We start from the raw sequence: 17,908 nt of genomic DNA on the forward strand, positions 1-17,908 counted from the left end.
CAAAGTGAAGTATTCAACTGAGAACCGTCGGGAAAGAACCCACACACTTGGCAGGCTGCCAGGGGAGGAATGAAGGCTACAGAGCAGGACACTGTCTCAGAAAGGAAAAAGGATCCAGGAATTCCAGAAGACACTCGACTATTAGAGCCTAAGATACAGGATAGCTACAGCTTCCCAAAACTGTGTTTCTGGTGAGTCTAGACGTAGTAAATACACTAATGAAAAACTTCCTTATACAAGTGCTGATCAATACCATGGTCATCTTAGGTGTGTAGGCACTTTCGAATTATTCCAAAAACCAGTGTCACAGAAGATTGAGCATATAAATGAAAAGAACTCTACAAACTACAACAGACCATATCTAAAAATGGACCGTCATCTCAGGAAAGTAATGAGTAAAAGAGAAAATCAAAATATATATAAGAAATGAATAACAGGTGTCAGGAAGACAAAATTTAAAAAGTAATGAGAACTCAACAATGCTGCTTCAATTACAAAATAAATTTTGTCAAGTTCCATTATATATAATATATATGTATATTTATATATATTATATAATTCAACACTAAAACAAAATGAACATGTAGCACGTATTTTATGAAAGTATATGAAACATTATACCATCTTGTATTAACAAATGAAAAGTGCAACTTAAACAAATGAAAGCTAGATCATAACACTGTTAATTATTAAGTTATGTGGAAAGCAAATCTGATGTTGACATAGCACTTTTTCACTTGGCACACTAAACAACGTCACTTACTTACAAAGTAACAGGGACATTTTCCCATGATCGCTCTGCTTCAAGCTTATCTAAGGAGCAAGGGCTGTCATCCTTCTCCACAGGCTTTGCTAAGTTTTCAGTAGACTGCTTGAGATTCTTCTTAGCCTTCAGGATAAGCAATTCGAGTTTGTCACCTAATTTTAAAAAGACTCTTTAAGAAAAAAAAAATACAAGTCTCAAAACATCTCACAGTCAACAGGAAGTAGACTATTTGGAATGTGCACTCTATGACAGCAAACCACGACAAAGTGTGATACTTGAAGCAAAGAAAAGAGAGAACTTCATAGCTTTAGTGTTAATCATACACATTACAAAAATGTTATTCCATCATAAAACTTCTACAAAGTATGTTAAATTTTAACATAACCTTCGTTTTAAAATAAAAGACGAAAAACAAAGTATTACCACAGAATGGCTTTTGGAATTGTCCTGGGAGAAGTGGATTCTCACACTGACATTGGCTATTTTCAAAATCACATTTATAGTCATTAACTAATCCTTTATTCTCACTGAAGGAATTTGTAAAGTTTGAAGGTTGAAAAGAATATTCGAAACAATTTACTTTATTTGTAAGCTGAGTAGTCCTTTGTGTTTGGTAACTATGCATAAGGGAATATTCATCTTCATTAAGAAATTCAGAAACCCTTTGACTATTTGCATCAGGTAGCAAGTCTTGATTGTGGAGCCAAACTGGATACTTAACATCAGGTATACTAGTTACCCCTGAGACATTAAGATCAGATTTCTGGCTAGTGAGCCATCTTGGATAATTCTTTTCAGGACCAGACTTCGAACTGTCCTTGAAAGACGATTCTTTAGGAAAAAATAAAGATGATTCCAAAACATATTTATTATTTCTAGTCATAGGTTTTGGGGCTCTGGAGCTACTATATTTCTTTCCATTTACATTGGTATATACATCAGGAGTAACTACATTATCCTTGCTCTTGGGAGTAGAGTCTACACGAAAATTTGGATTCTTCTTAATGTCCGATGAAGCCCGTCTTCCAATGTTTTTGTTTTTCTTGCTTGGTCGGTAACCAGGTTTCACATAAGTGAAGGAAAAAGATCCATCTGCTGGAAGTCTTAACAAATCGTCAGTGGTTAGACTAATGGAGTCCATGTCATTAATAGTCTCTCTTCTATAGTGTACAGAGTTTAAGTGCTGTTTGTGACCAAGATTTTCAAAAGCTGAAAAACAAAGCGTAATTCTGTTTATTTGCTTTATCATATGTAATAATCAACAGTAAATAAGAATTAAAAATTTAAGAATCATTTTGGTGCTTTCCCTTTATCATTAGTTTTGAATAAAAATATTAAACATATAAACTGGTAAACGTGCTTTTTCATACCTCTTCAGTGTTTAATTTCTGTATGTATCTCCAGTCAGCTGAATTTGTGTGTGTTCTCTAACTTACTGTTTCTCCAACTTTCTCTGCACAGACATTCCTTTTACATTAATACACTCACAGTAAGGTTGATGACTGAAAACTGGCTACAACCTAGGAAGAAGTGTGCTACTAAACCAGTGGAAACAGTCTGCTTTCTCTCCTAGTCACCTTGAAATGGCATGACCACACCGAGAATGCCGTTCTAGGTCTATCCTAGAACATGTCACCCATATCCTTCTCACTCTATACTCTTCTGCAAGTGTTTAGTAGAATGTTTATCAACAACTCATTTTTCCAGACTTGTCTTCATGAAAGCTTTATTAAGGGCAAACTCAGCATATTGTGACTATTGATCCATAGAATACAAATGATAAAAAATAACATTCCTATCTCACCAGCTGAAACTGAGCAAGTATAAACTCAGAATGACTGGGATTATTTAGGCATTAGCTTATAAAGACAATAACAATATTCTTTCCATCATGCTACAGAAAAATGGATTAAGAGCTCAGATCAGCCACTTACTATTGTCAACTATATTTACTGGTGTCCTTGGTGTGCTCTCCAAGGTCAAAAAGATCTTAGCCCTAGGATCATGACAAGTATACAATCTGTTTTAGAAAATATCTGGACTTCAGTAATATAAGTTATTTTTATTCCAAAATAACAAAATAAAAATCCAACTTTAAGGCACATCTCTCAAATGTGTTAAATCACTGGGCATAAAAGAATACAAGAAAGCCTAGAGAACAGAGCATACCATTGTTAGGTTTGTGCACACAGCTGGAAAACGGCAGCACAGTATCGGACTCCTCATCAACATTCACTCTGCCCGGGTTTGCTCCAGGATATTCTCTGCTTCGATCAAAATCATCAATGTAAGCCTGCAAAGCCTCGGACGCAGAATTGTACAATTTGTCCTTGTACTGAAAAGAGCCATCCGAGTTGGAGGAACTACTTGCACTTAGGCTGCAGCTTGCCAGGAGAGAAGATACTGAAGATTCCCGAGAACATACTCTGTGTTTTGTGCTTGATTTTGACATGGTTTTCTCAAAATAAGTTATTCATTTCCATTAAATACTGCAATAGAAACACAAAATGTTACAGTGCCAATGGATAATGACTATAAGCAATAAAAACTATGAAATATGTAAACATATTTTTTTCAGTAATAAAATTTGTTATCAATAATAGATATTCCTACTTAAGCACTGAATGTTTCCTATTATCTATACTGTTAGTCACTTCATGAATGATTTGGAAAAAAATTTGAACACCTGCTATGTGCTTAGAAATACACATACAAAAATATACATACACATATACATGGAATATACCAAAGAAAAGGTACTCACTGTTTTAAAAGTCCAAAAATCTACTAATGGACAGTCCTTTTTTATTATAGTGATATATTCTATGACATCACAATACCTATCATTCTCCAACGGATGGTAATTTTTAAGACTTACAAGCCTACTGCCATTACAGATAGCAGGTAGTCCGTTTTCATGCCATCAAATAAAGCATTAGAAACAAGAACAAGGAATGACACCTTCTTTTAATTCTGCAAGCACCAATATGAAACTTTAGCCAACTGTTTCCCTCTCCAAAAAAATAACTACAGAGAACAAAATATTTATCTATAAAAAACATTAAACTACAAATTTTATTTCCAAATGGGCTAGCTATAAGCCTTTTTAAAAAATAAGAATCTCCTCTTGACCTTCACAGTCTTGGTACTTTTAATTCTTTTTTAATTTTTTAAAATATTTTATGTGTATGGACTTTGTGCCGACAGGTATGCCTGTTGTCCAGGAAGGCCAAAAAGGGCTACAGATCCCCTGGAACTGTAATCACAGGTATTTGTGGGTGCCAGGAATTGAACCTGGGTCCTCTGGAAGAGCAGGGAATGCTCTTAATGACTGCATTTCTCCAGCTCCTGTATTTTCAATTCTTAAATAGATTCAGTTCACCTTTCTTGAGCAAGCTTAAATGATTTGGAAAGTCATTTAATGTATTCAACTTTCTGTTTTTCAGTTAAATTGAGAGAACTCTTAGCATAACAATAAGAGTATATTTGTAAACAAGAAATGACAGAACAGACAGGTATTAACTCAGAACATAACAGTCACTGAGAACTGAAGTATTCTCTCAACTAAAAGGTCACGAATAGGATGTACCACATGCTTAATTCTGGCGATAATCTGGGAAGTTTTTTGTTTAATGTAATATTAGTAATGTCAAAATTGACTTTATAGCAAATTTCGTAATTGAATAAAAGTCAAAAGGCTGTAGTAGCTCCTGCCCGTATTCCTAGCACTCAGGGGCTGAGGGAGGAGGGTAGCGTTGGTTAGCAACAGCAAAATATAACAGTCTGATTCTTGGTTGCTCAATGCCCTGCTATTGGTTTTTCGTTAAAAAGGAACTGAACAAAGTCAATTTTATGCTTTCTTTATCCTTCTTACGAATCTTTAAATTAGCTCAACTAAATCCGTTTGAGTACCATTTATGTCTTATCAGAATACAAATTAGGCTGCCGATTCTACACAAAACCTTAAGAACCAGCAAAATCTTCAAAGGGGAAGCAGTTGGATTTAGTTCTCAGTGAGTGGCTAAGGGTTAGTTCTATTTACATGACAAAAAGAAAACCCGAAATTCTTATGGAAAGTTTTCAAGCCTGCGCAAAAGTAGGTAATTTAAGAAACCCCTGAGCACCTATAGCCCTGCTTCCAACAATTACCAACCTACTTTAACAGTTTATGATACCCTTCCTCCCATTTCAGCCACGGGACTGTTTCCACTTAACATCTATTTTATGTAAACCCCATATATCTTACCATTTCCCTTCGCGAGCGCTTCGGTGTGAAATCTCCAAAATGAAACTCATCGTGCTGAACGATAAACTTAGGGCAAGAAATGTCAACGACTCTTGATTCAAAACACAGACTTATCGATCGTGTCAAGAGTGCAAGGGGGACCGAGATCGCTTCTGGAAGTTAAGAACAACTCTTGGAAACCGTAGCTCTCAGAGTTCTAAACCATGGAAGCCAAGCAAGGCCGGCTCAGTCTGCAGAGGGACGTCGATGGAGCGGGAACACGGTGACTTTCGCCAACCTTAGGCTGCACAGCGTTGGCCCATCGGTGTCTGCGGGGTGGCGGCGTCCCTGTGGGTGGCGGGCACAGACACGGCCTTCAGGGAGACCCCAGGGACGCTGCGTGACAGCGGTCAAGGCCCCCGCCCCGAACCCGCAGCCCTGAGCCTTGCGGGTGCCCCTGGATCACCGCACCCCGGTCACCCCGACTCTGCTTCCATAGAGTCCGCTCCCTTGGGTGGGTCCCCGGGTCCCCTGGATCACTGCACCCCGGGTCACCCCGACTCTGCCCCTCCCTTGGGTGGGTCCCCGGGTCCCCTGGATCACTGCACCCCGGTCACCCCGACTCTCCTTCCATAGAGTCCCCTCCCTTGGGCGGGTCCCCGGGGGCACCCCGTCACCCCGACTCTCCTTCCATAGAGTCCCCTCCCTTGGGCGGGTCCCCTGGATCACTGCACCCCGTCACCCCGACTCTCCTTCCATAGAGTCCGCTCCCTTGGGCGGGTCCCCGGGTCCCTAGATCACCGCACCCCGGGTCACCCCGACTCTCCTTCCATAGAGTCCCCTCCCTTGGGCGGGTTCCCGGGTCCCCTGGATCACCGCATCCCGGTCACCCCGACTCTCCTTCCATAGAGTCCCCTCCCTTGGGCGGGTCCCCGGGTCCCCTGGATCACCGCACCCCGGGTCACCCCAACTCTCCTTCCATAGAGTCCGTTCCCTTGGGCGGGTCCCCTGGATCACTGCACCCCGGTCACCCCGACTCTCCTTCCATAGAGTCCCCTCCCTTGGGCGGGTCCCCCTCCTCCGTCCTGCTGGGGAAGGATGCGCGATACTCACCAGGACACTTTTTAAAGCGCACACTTCCAGACCCTCGGTCGAAAGCCCTGGCCCTTCGCAAACGGGACGACGCGACAAAGCATCCCCGAACCCGACACCGCCTTGCTCGGGACCGCTGGTTCCTCGGCGGCCCCAGGCCAGGTAGACAGACGCCCGCGCCGGCTTTCAAACCGACCCAACATGGCGCCGGCCCGCGGGGCGCATGCGTCGCGCTAGGCTCGGGGAGGGGAGGGGAGGGGGAGGAGGGGGAGGCTCGAGAGCCCGGCGGAGAGTTCAGAGGTCAAAGGGCGTTGAGGGGCGTTAGATCGCCGTCCCTCCGGGGAGGTGGGGTTTCTCCCTGGTCTTCTCTCCACCCAGGTCCCATGCCATCCCCACCCCGGCCTCCGCTCTTCCCAGTGCAGTGAGGCCGGGCTTCCTGGGCTGCGGGAGGGAACTGTGCTGGAGGAGACTTGGAGGCGCCCTCAGGAGCGGGGGTCCCTTTTCTGAGAGTCAGATCCTCAGCCCACGCCTTTCCAGTGAGCTTCACGCGGCTTCAGAGCATCCCCTCCCAAGATAGGTACCAAGTCAGCCAAGGAGCACTCTGCCCACTAAGTCCTTCCTCGGAGCCATCCCCATCCCGCCCCAGAGCTCTGACCCTCCTGGGCTTCCACCCATATCAGACAGGCTGCAGATTCAGGACTGGGGAAGGAAGGAAGTCGGATGGACTTGTGATGGGATTTAACAAACTCTTCGGGGACCTTGATTCTCAGGAAGAAATGACAGTGACCCAACACGGATGAGGGACCTGGTCGGGCAGCACAGAAGGAGGGAAATTATACCAACATAAAGATCACTGACTTGTGTGAACCTGTCTTATCAGGCTGGGACAGGATATGAGGTGGAGGGAATCAAGTGGCCACCGAGTGCTCTATCAAAAAAGATGCTATCTCAGCATTGGTCTGTGTTGGTTTTCCACTGACCCTATGACTGAAGACATCCTTGACTTCCATCTAGTTCATCCAATGTTACATCATCAGGTAATAGAACTATAATTTAGCTGTGTCCTGCACCTTTGTAGCATCTCTGGCCTTCTAAACTTCACCTTCCTGTTTCTCTTAGCACATGAAGTTGGCAGATGCCATAGAATATAGTTCAGTGGTTCATTTAACACACATCTATTGTGGAAATGTGAAATGGTTTTAAAATAATTATACAACCCATGCAGAAACTTAAAACTAGTGATAAATGCCAACAATGGTGAAATTTCTATACCAATATTAGGTAAGTCACTGAGAAATAAAAACCTGTGTTTTTATTCACTAGGACAAGCCCATATTGGAGACCAGCCAAACGACGTTTATGCGTGGCCTTAATAAAACTAGGTTCTTTAAAAGCCTAAATTTCATCTTGGTATCTTTTTAACCTGTCCTTTTAAAGGTTCTTTATAAGCAATAGCTTTACAGTTTCTTGGCTTTGGGATGTAGCTTGGTGGTAGAACACTTGCTTAAGGTGATAAATTCAATCTTCACACTGAAAAAAAAAAAAAGAGTACTTTTCAAACTACTTGGTGGTGGTTTGAATAAGAATGGCCCCATAGGCTCAGATGTTTGAATACTTGGTCTCCAATTGGTGGAACTGTTTGGGCAGGATTAGGAGGTGTGGCCTTGATGGAGGAGGTGTGCCACTAGGGAGTCGGTTTTGAGGCTTCAAAAGGCTTGTGCCATTTTCAGTGTGTGCCTCTCTCTCTGCCTCCAACTTGCAAATCAAGATGTAAGCTCTCACCTGTTCCTGCCACTCATGCCTTTGCTCTGTCATGATGGACTCTAATCCTTGGAAACCATAAACCCCAAATTAAACATTTTCTTTTGTAAGTGGCTTTGGTCATGGTGTTTTATCACAGCAATAATTTTATCACAGCAGTAGAGAAGTAAGGCCTTTTACTTCCACTTTAGGAATGTGTTTTTAATCAAGATATAAAGTGTTAATGAAGGACATTATGGAGATGCAAAATAATTTATAAAATATGTTGACCTAAGTCGTGGATCAAAATAACTCTACCTCTGCTTTATCCCCTTACAGGTTAACAGATATGGACATCTCCACCAGGATTTGGAGAATAGTTTCAGTGGGCACTAAAAATCTGGACTAGATTTGTTAACAAAGGTAAAGAAACCAGGAGTCTAAAATGGTTTTTCTAATAGAAAAAAAAAAATATCACCTAGTTATTCTGCCTTTCTAGGACACTAAGCAAGAGAATACAAATTTATGATCCAACCCAGAGAATTTTAAGTGAGAGCTAAGGATCTTCTAAATGTTGTGATACTTATGTGTTAAGATGTATTAATGCACTTAAGAGCCAGTTATTTGAAAAACATTTTAGTGATGGTTATAACTATTCATTATAAGAAACTAACCTTATTTGAGCACCTTGAACACAACTCCTCACTGCTTCAAGCACATTTGCGTATAACTCTCTTAGCCTTTATGGATCTCCGTGAGTAGTAGTATCTCCTTTCTATAAACGTAGAAAGTTGAAATTCAAAGCCTAAGCGGTTTGCCAGCTTTTGTGTCAGAGTTGGGCTTCCAATCCAGATGCGTTACCGTGTTCTTTGTAACATCTCTCTGGCCTCCCCAGCTGAACACTGGTTGGTGGGCTGAAGGACCAATGATCCCTCAGCTGCCTGAAGACATTCACAGGAGACTCAGTATCTTCATTGTTCTTGCTATAATTACTGTTGTACTTAGTTAGGGACCCAATATATATTACCATAGACTAGATGGGTTATAAATAGCACAAGTTGATATACTATGTGGCACCAGAGTGCCATAATGTTTGGTTTCTGGTCAGGGAACTCTTCTGGAATGCAGATTGCTATGTTATGGCTGTGTCCTCAGGGCAGAGGGGGCAAATAAGCTGTCTGAAGTCTCTTAGAAAGACACTAATCTTATATCCATGAAGTCTCTGCTCTCATGACCTAATCACCACCCAATTTCAGTCTATGAATGTGGTGGAATAAAAACAGTCATTTGCAGTACTTGCCAGCAAGGAGAGATTTAGTAAATGTGTTTAAACTGAATTGCTTTGAATAGATCTTGTCTGAATAGTTGACATTTCAGTAAAGGATTCAATGAAGCATAATCTCTCATGAATTTTTCCACGGAAAAAGAACAGTAAATATAAGGACCTTGAGATAAGAAGTTTCTGGGTTGCATTTGAGGAATATCCAGGAGTTTGTGGCTAAGTGGACAGGAAGATAGCCAGTAGGTGTAGGCTTGGAGAGGAAATCATATATGGTCTCTGCCAATCACTTTAATAGTGTTAATACCACGAGCACATGATGAGGAGAGAATGACACATCATAAGGAAAAAAAGAAGATTTTTAGAAATAAAGGTTTATTGAATGACTATAACATGCCATGCTCTGGACACATCATAAGGAAAAAAAGAAGCTTTTTAGAAATAAAGGTTTATTGAATGACTATAACATGCCATGCTCTGGGCATTTGTTTAACCCACTTAGGACTCTATTTAACACATTGATTCTTCAGGATGTTAGGTATATGCTAATTTTACATCAAGAAGAAAATAAGAAAGTAGAAATATTACATATCATACTTTACATAGGGCAAAGATCAGATTTCACCCAGGTCCCTGATTCCAAAATCTGGCTTTAGACACAATAGCACATTTTCTCATTTGAAGAAAAATCTTTGAATGCAAGTGATCAAGTAATTATTTTGAATTGCTAAATGACAGATGTGGTTAAAAAATAGTATTAAAATGTAATAGAGCACACCTATAGCACCAACTAGTTGAGAGACTGGGACAGAAGAGTGGCTTCAGTTTATGAATTCAAAATTTTCTGCAACATGGCACTTTCTTATTTATATGATTCTATTTTACCAACCATTTGTTTTTAAATTTTCACAGGTAGATGGAGTTTAAGGCAATTGCCCAACAAACTGCTGAAGAAATTTTAGCTTACAGTCAAGATATATCTGGCTGGAAAGTTGTTAAATCTTCAGTAAGAAAAAAGTATTTTTCAAGAGTTTATTTTTAAATTGTTTTTTACTATAAAGATATTTTAAAATAATATGTTCTTCTGTAAGCCAGAAAAACATAGTTTTACTTTTGTTTTGTTTTTGTTTGTTTTGTTTTCTGTATCTGACAGTTAATTTATTTCTGGATTTTATTCCCCTTTGAGAAAAGCATAATTGTTTCCAAGAAGACTTCTAAATTATTCCTCGGAAATCTGTAAGTACATTTTCCCATTTACAGGCATTGTTTTAAGTTCAATGGCATTACCAAATCTGGAAGTCAATACCACTTCATAACTAGAACAAACTATTTAATAGTCACCGGGAAATGATGCCTGAAGTCATGTGCTTTTCATAAGCTAGAGCAATCGTGTATTGTGCAACAATTTTCAGACATGAATACAGTCACAAAGTAAATTGCTTCTGGACAGTGTAGAGCAACTTGTTCATATGCACAAGGCCCTGAGATCCATCCCTAACACCAGAAAACTACAATATGTGCACAAAATACTCCTAATTCAGGAGGATGGGAAAGTTCTGCAAAAGTGCATTGACATTTCTTGCCAACAGTAGCATTTTTAAGATGTTTAGAATGCTTCACTTTTCTCTCAAACCACTAAAAAGTAATTTCCCCATCAGTCTTTTTCTCTTGCTCTTAAGTGCAGATATTTTTCCTATAAAGTGCTTTAGAAGCATGTTTTTGAGCTTGGACTATTTCAAACACAAGTACACTAAAGGTGAATGTGCTGACTTTTTTTTTTAGGTGTTCACATACAGTTCTTGGTATCACATCTGTTCCCTCAGATCACTGTGTTATTGAGACAACCATGACCAAATTTTTAGAAAACACTTCTTTGAAAACCTATACTTGTACCTCTGACTGTCAGTGCGATTTTTGTGGTTGTTTTTTTGTTGGTTTTTCATCTTACTAAAGTGTACCTGTATTTGTACACCAGTTTTTGTTAGTTTGTTGTTGTTTTGGAGATAGCTCTCACTAACTCAGCTTCTCCTGCTTTAGACTCCTGCATGCCATTTTTTTTATTAATAGATAAGGATGACATGAATTTCTCTTAGTCATTTTAATAAGTACCAAGAAAGTAATTCTTTTTTCTGTTGTCTAAGCAATAAATGACCTTAACAGTGGCACTTTCCAAAGTGAACCAAGGGTGGGAGAGGTGTAGGTATACTCAAGTCCAGGCATACCTGGGAAGTCAAGGTTGGCAATTGTGACCTTTTAGAGTCTGAAAGACATCAGTCCCATCCCTTCTTGGTTTGTATTGAAAAGCCAGCAGTTGTTCTGATGGCTTGCCTTTATATGTGACTTGGTCCTTCTCTTTCACAGCTTTTGATAGACTTCCTTTATTCTATAAATTTAGTATTTTAACTATAATGATTTAGGGAGTTCCTTCGCCTGGTTCTATTTGGTGTTCTTTGTGTCTTTTGTATTGGGGGTAGGGGCTTCTCTTTCCCTATTTCCAGAATTTTCTGCTATGGTTTTATTAAAAATATCTTATATGCCTTTTGCATGAAATTCTTCTCTTTCTTGTATGGCTATAATTCATAGGCTTGCCTTTTCATAAACTTGCATAATCCATTCATACTTTTTTAAACTTTTATCATTGACCTTGACTGATTGATCCAATCCTATAGTTTATCTCCATATCCTGCTGTTTTCTCTTCCACATGATCCACTGTATTGCCAAAGCTTTCAACTGTACTTTTATTTATCTATTGTATTTTTTCATTTCCATCCTCATTTTGATTTGAGCTTTTCTCAGAATTTCCATCTTTATTAAATCCTATTTTCATATTATGAATTGACTTCATAATTTCATTCAGCTGTCAATATTTTCTTGGTAAATATGGGAGTCCTCTTTGAGTTGTTTTACCATATTTATAATCATTCTTTTAAATTCTGTATCTGGAATTTCATCTAAAGTCATTTTAATTGGGGATCATTACTGTGGAATTGGTAATGTTTGGAGGTGTCAGGTTGTCTTGGCTCCATGCTCCTTGTGTTTTCTCAATGGGATCAACCTATCTCGAAGTAGAACATTGGTTAAGATTTCTGTTGTTGTTCTCCTAATTCAATCTGCCTTTCTTCTGTTCATGGACCTATATGCAGTGTTTGGGGGAGACTAGACTGTAGTACAGCTGTTTGATATTTTTATTTGTTAGGCTGCTGTTCCAGCACAGGACTCTGTCTGTAGTCTGTCTGTCTCGTGGGTTAAGTATTATCTGCAGCATGTCACTGTCCAGTAGTTAACCCATTCTGAAAATAGACTAGCAAAGCAACCCTTGTTAAATACTGATTAATTTGAGAAGCCGAGATAACCCCGATAGTACTGTATATACTAATCTGTTAGTGTTGATGGAAAGGGAAAGAAAAGGGGGCAATCAATCACAGTGAGACCAGTGATAGGTACTAGGTTGTTAGGTGGGAAGTTGAGGAGAGGGCCATACACAGGAGTGGGAATGATTGCATAAAGGAGAAATGGCATAGGTATGTGGAGAATACATACCCAGATATAAACCAGGCCAGCCTCTGGACTCTGGAGAAGTAACAATGAGAAGAATAAGTACAGAATGAAGAGCAAGGAATCAAAAAGGGGACGAGAAGAGGACAGTAAAAGGTTCAAACAGTAGGTGGCAGTATTGTCCTGCTACAAGGCCTGCTGAACTGCAGCTAAGACATATCTGTAGTAGGGAAGCAGGGCTCCATGGTGTTGGAGGCTGTGAAAGGGCTGGTGGAAGAAGAGCTCTGTTCTCACAGGGTTAGGAGCAGCTGGTGCCCAGAACATTGCCTAGTTCCATAACTCGCCTTCTTATTGCACATTTGTGTATCTTCTCATGAAAGATATCTGCTCAGTTTATTGGCCCATTCACTGACAGGCAGGGAAGGTTTTGGTGTTTAATCATTGCAGGTGTTTTTTTTTTTTTTTTTTTTTTTTTTTTTTTTTTTTAATACAGTGTAGGCATTAACAGTTGGAAGTATAGCTGGCCAAGATTCTCTCGCTCTGTGGGCTGCCGTTTTCTCGGCTGGTTTCCTTCACTCTGTAGTAGCTTTTTAACTGTGTGACAATGCTGTGGCTACTTACTATGCTGGCAGGCTTCTAGTCACAAGTTTATTTCCTAGACCTGCATCCTGAAGTGTTTTCCCTTACCAGTTTCAGAGTTTCATGTCTTACATTAAGGTTTTTGATCTAGTTTGAATTGATTTTTGTGCAAGGTGAAAGATACAAACCCAATTTCATTCATCTGCAGGCTAATACTCTGCTTTTCCAGCACCATTTATTTAAAAGGCTGTCTTTTCTCAAGTGTATATTTTGATTAATCTTTTTCATTTAGATTGCATTACTCTTTTCGTCAGTTTGGTTAAGAGTTGGTCAATTTTATTCTTTTCAAACAACCAACTCATCTGACGAATTCTCTGTCTTTTTCTTTGGAGCAGTGGCCCTGGATTGTTGAGCCATTCACATTTGCTGGCGACTTTCTAGTCTCCTCTTAGAGTTGGTGTTGCCATGGTGCCTGGGTTAGATCACTGTCTGCCATGGACTGTAGCAGGAGAGGAGGATTATGAGCATTGGTAATCTCTCAATCTCCGGTTCGCATACCCTCCTTTGTCAATTCCCTGAGCTCTGCTGGAGACAGGTCCACCTGATTTGGATTCCCAGCCAGGTGCAGCACTGCTGAATCTGGATCCTTACAGCACTTCTGTCTGCGGTCACAAGCACAAAGCTGGCTCACTCGTTTTTCTTTTTAATAAGAATGTATTTTTAAAACAGGCTAGAGAAAAAATTGGTGGTGGTGCATGCCTTTAGTCCTAGCACTTGGGAGGCAGAGGCAGACAGATCTCTGTGAGTTTGAGGCCAACCTGGTCTACAAAACAAGTTCCAGGACAGTTGGGGCTCGAAAAACCAAAGAAAAAGGTAATCTATATGTTTTATTAACATTTGTGCTTTTTGTCAGTAATTTACTGCCCCCAGAAGGACCTTCAGTGATTAGTTTTGAACACTTGGTTTTATGCATCAGAAGAAAGGCACATCTTTCCCCTTCTGCTCTCAACTATCCATTCCTCTAATGTTGTGAGGCATTACACCAAATACAATTTTAATTTACTCCCGTATATTCCACAATATAAATATCATTCCTCCTCCTCCTCCTCCTCCTCCTCCTCCTTTCAGGTGAGTAACTGCCTACATAGGTGACTGTCCCCAAGGAACCTACATTGTAATAGTGAAGGGAAAACTTTCAGAAGCAAGCAGGACTTGGCTTCAAAGGCTGCCCGGGGTTACCTTAATCATCATTTCTTCGGAACCCTACGTCTATCCCATGGATGTATGGAATAATTGAGGCACATTATCCAGAGAAGGCATCTACCAGAGTCTACCTTCTGCTTTAACATTTAATGCTTATTTACTATTTTCCATTGTCTCATAATATTGTCATAAATAATCAAAAAACAGACTTCCAAGTCTCCCAAAAAGAACCTCGACACAGTGTTCCCTCTTTGCCCTCCATATTCCTATGCTTTCTAGTTTGTCTGCACTTCTCATTCTCTCCAGTGAGGCCTTGGGTTATATATTTGGCTATCCAGCAGGATGAAGTCCATAAGGGTAGAAACTAGATCCTCAGAAGTACATTAAATAGTTTACATTTGGTCTCACTTGGTGAACAGCTATTAAAAGACAGTGTTAGTCATCATCAGTAATTACATTTCAGAAATAACTGCTTTATGAAAGGGTGATTAGGTGTTGTTAGGTATAGGTTAGAAATGCAAAAAGGTTATCACTATCATTAGAGTTTACAGTCTTACTACAGAGAGACATTAGATAAGTAAAGGACAATCTGTGGCAGTGTGTGCAAACGTCTGAACAAAAATTTGTATGTAAATTTTAACGGTTTCATGTCTGACATTGTTGCATTACATGGTGATTATTTGGGTTTATTTCTCCCCAGGCTTAAAACTGAGCTCTCTCGCTGGCTCGTGCTTGCGCTCTCTCTCTCTCTCTCTCTCTCTCCTCCCTCTCTCCCTCTCTCCCTCTCTCCCTCCCTCTCTCTTTCTCTCTCTCTCTCTCTCTCTCTCTCTCTCTCTCTCTCTCTCTCTCTCAAATAGTAACCTCTTAAAAACATTTTTTGGGGGCTAGAGGAATGGCTCACCAGTTAAGAGCACTGGCTGCTCTTCCAGAGGTCCCGAGTTCAATTCCCAGCAACCACCATCTATAACTAGTTACATGGGTTCCGATGCCCTCTTCTGATGTGCAAATGTACATGCAGACAAAACACCCATATACATATAGCACTTAAATCAATAAATCTTTTAAAAAAACTTTTTTGAAAGGCCAGGCAGTGGTCTCCCACACCTTTAATCTCAGCACTTGGGAGGCAGACACAGGCAGATCCCTGTGAGTTCGAGGTCAGCCTAGTCTACAAAGCGAATTTCAGGACAGCCAGGGCTACACAAAGAAACCCTGTCTCGAGAAACCAAAAAAATAAAACATACTTTTGACATGAAGGAAATAAACCTTACATTAAGGAATTTCAGAATATCTCATAGAGGAAATTGGGAACCCGCTAAGCTTCTAAAGAAAAAGTCAAGTGTACAGGAAGTTGTCTAAAGAATTCCTTGTCTGACCAGATCATGGAAGCCAGCCAGATACACGGGCACATGCTGTAATTCTAGCTTTGGCATTCAGGAGGCTGAGGTGGGGTGTGCATAACTTTGAGACCATCCTGAGCTTCATAAAACGTTGCACAGTTCGGGCTACACAGCTTGGCCCTGCCTCAGTAAACAAAAAGTAGAGAGTAATAATTTCCCACACATGTGACTACTCTTCTCTCTAGTAACGACATTTTTGTTCTTTTCACACTCGCTGAAGAAATTTTAATTTTTCAGAGACTTAAAAGTTTTACCTCAAAACATCTGTTCTCCTTCTTTGAAAAAAAAAAAAGTAAGGGCGTGGCCACCATTCTGATTTCACTTTCAGCTGGCAACCTTCTGCAATAGTGGATTTGAATCCAGTTTTCTCCCACCACATTAATTTCTTGATGGATAACAACATCATGCAGAATTTAAAAGTCATTGTATTAAAAAAAGAAAACAGGGTTTCACTAAATGACCCAGTCTGGTATGAACTCACCTTGTGGCCTAGGCAGAAATCATCCATAATGATTCTCCTGCCTGCTCAGCCTCTTAAGTAGCTGAGATTACAGGCCTGTGCCCTCGGGCCTGGATAGGAACGTAAACTTTGAAATAATTGCTGCAATGTTTATTTAAATAAGCTATGCTAGATCCAATTCAATACACTGTATTAAATAAAATTATTTAAAATATTATATAAAATTCCTTTTAGAATATGTAAGATGAAGAATCTAAAGTACAAATGAATTTTGTGCTTATACTGAGCTCTCATCCCCAAGATATCTCATTTTTTATATATGCAAATAATAAAAAAGAATATAAATATTAATAAATTGTAGATAATAAAGTATGTTTATATATTACATATAAAATATAATAAATTAAAAAGTGAAAATAAAAAGCACTTTTGGTCCCAGGTGTTTTGATATCAGATACCAATTTCACAATTTCTTAACTATTGTTTGCTATCTTTTATTTCAGTAGCACTGTATCCTCAGCTTAAAGTAAATTTTTTAATTTTCTTTACTTTGAAACCATAGATATCGCATTGAAGGAATCATTCCAGTATCAACAGCTAAGCTCTCCAATTTCCTCTACCAACCTGAAAGCAGAATTAAGTGGGATAAATTATTGAAAGCATACAATGTATTACACAAGATTGATTCGGTAATTTACTATTGAATAGTAAAGAATTATTTACTGTATTACTATATTTTTTAACTAATGTGAGTTATTAAATCTACATAGTATTCAATAGTGTCTTATAGATTCAAATTAGCTGTTTTTCATTACAGGGTTTGGGATTGAGCCAAGGGCCATTTTCATGCCAAGCAAACACTGTATCACTAAACACACACACACACACAAACAACATACACATATACCACTACTTTTATAGTCTCAACCTCTGTTTTCTGAGTTATAGAATTATAAGCATGGACTACACCTAGCTGGAATGTTATTAAAGCCTTAAAATATCCATTTTTATTAGTCAAGAGTTTAATTCCAATTAGCTTAGTTTTGTTTGTAAATATCACATTCATTATCTGCCAGTCTCTTGTTGATATGTACATTTTGTTATGAGGGAATTAAACTTAGCTATTCACCTCTATTACTGAAAACAAATTTAAACATGCCTTGTTGATGAGGAGTCAAAATTGTATTGGGGGAGAACATGGTATATCCACACGAGTGCAGGTGCTCAAGGGGGACAGAGGCAGAGAATCCCTGTGGAGCTGTCCTTACTAATGGTTGTGAGCTGTCTCATGTGGATACTGGACACCAAACTCTGGTCCTCTGAAAGAAAAGTATGTGCAGTTATCCTCTGAGCCATCTTTCCAGCCATGACTTTTGGGATTTTGTTGCAGCTGTTTTTGGTTTTTAAGAAACCCACATGGCCCCAGTGCTTCCTTCCTACACTGCCCATACTGGCCTGGAACTGGAGATTCTCCTGGCTCATCAGTAATATGACTACAAGTTTCCTGGCGGAGTTCAGTGTATGAATATGACAATAGAGAACAGGTACAATATTGATATGCACCATAAAGACTTAAGAAGAAAGAGTAGGTACTGTTAAAAATTAAAGGCCAGGACTGGTGAGTTAGCCTAAAGAGTAGGTGCTGAAAGATCACAGATGCTAAGTCAG

The 17,908-nt window shown here is 39.7% G+C and overlaps 2 protein-coding genes across 12 annotated transcripts in view; one reads left to right on the forward strand and one right to left on the reverse strand.

Annotated features, from left to right (window-relative positions):
• Nucleotides 1-6,284, reverse strand: part of CUNH18orf54 (chromosome unknown C18orf54 homolog) — a 22,567-nt gene extending 16,283 nt beyond the window's left edge. For 2 of the 5 annotated variants that reach the window (XM_052742470.1, XM_052742471.1), the window contains exons 1-5: nt 6,105-6,284; nt 5,013-5,339; nt 2,936-3,255; nt 1,190-1,975; nt 768-918 (exon numbers count right to left, since the gene is read on the reverse strand). In XM_052742470.1, the coding sequence (XP_052598430.1) occupies nt 768-918; nt 1,190-1,975; nt 2,936-3,218 (1,220 nt within the window). In that variant the 5' untranslated portion in view covers nt 3,219-3,255; nt 5,013-5,339; nt 6,105-6,284. Of the gene's footprint in view, nt 1-763; nt 919-1,189; nt 1,976-2,935; nt 3,256-5,012; nt 5,340-6,104 lie in introns of all 5 variants that reach the window. The other 3 variants (XM_052742468.1, XM_052742472.1, XM_052742473.1) reach the window with 3 other exon arrangements.
• The window catches only part of Stard6 (StAR related lipid transfer domain containing 6), a 27,006-nt gene continuing 15,239 nt past the window's right edge, over nt 6,142-17,908 (forward strand). Inside the window, exons 1-6 of one of the 7 annotated variants that reach the window (XM_052742478.1) lie at nt 6,142-6,245; nt 6,964-7,120; nt 8,163-8,246; nt 10,015-10,108; nt 10,256-10,338; nt 16,803-16,929. In XM_052742478.1, coding sequence (XP_052598438.1) covers nt 10,019-10,108; nt 10,256-10,338; nt 16,803-16,929 — 300 coding nt within the window. In that variant the 5' untranslated portion in view covers nt 6,142-6,245; nt 6,964-7,120; nt 8,163-8,246; nt 10,015-10,018. Of the gene's footprint in view, nt 6,246-6,356; nt 7,121-8,162; nt 8,247-10,014; nt 10,109-10,255; nt 10,339-16,802; nt 16,930-17,908 lie in introns of those variants that run through there. The other 6 variants (XM_052742477.1, XM_052742475.1, XM_052742476.1 and 3 more) reach the window with 6 other exon arrangements.

This window comes from Peromyscus californicus, unplaced genomic scaffold (assembly GCF_007827085.1).
Source record: "Peromyscus californicus insignis strain IS unplaced genomic scaffold, ASM782708v3 Scaffold_17__1_contigs__length_78620276, whole genome shotgun sequence".
Taxonomy (NCBI): domain Eukaryota; kingdom Metazoa; phylum Chordata; class Mammalia; order Rodentia; family Cricetidae; genus Peromyscus; species Peromyscus californicus.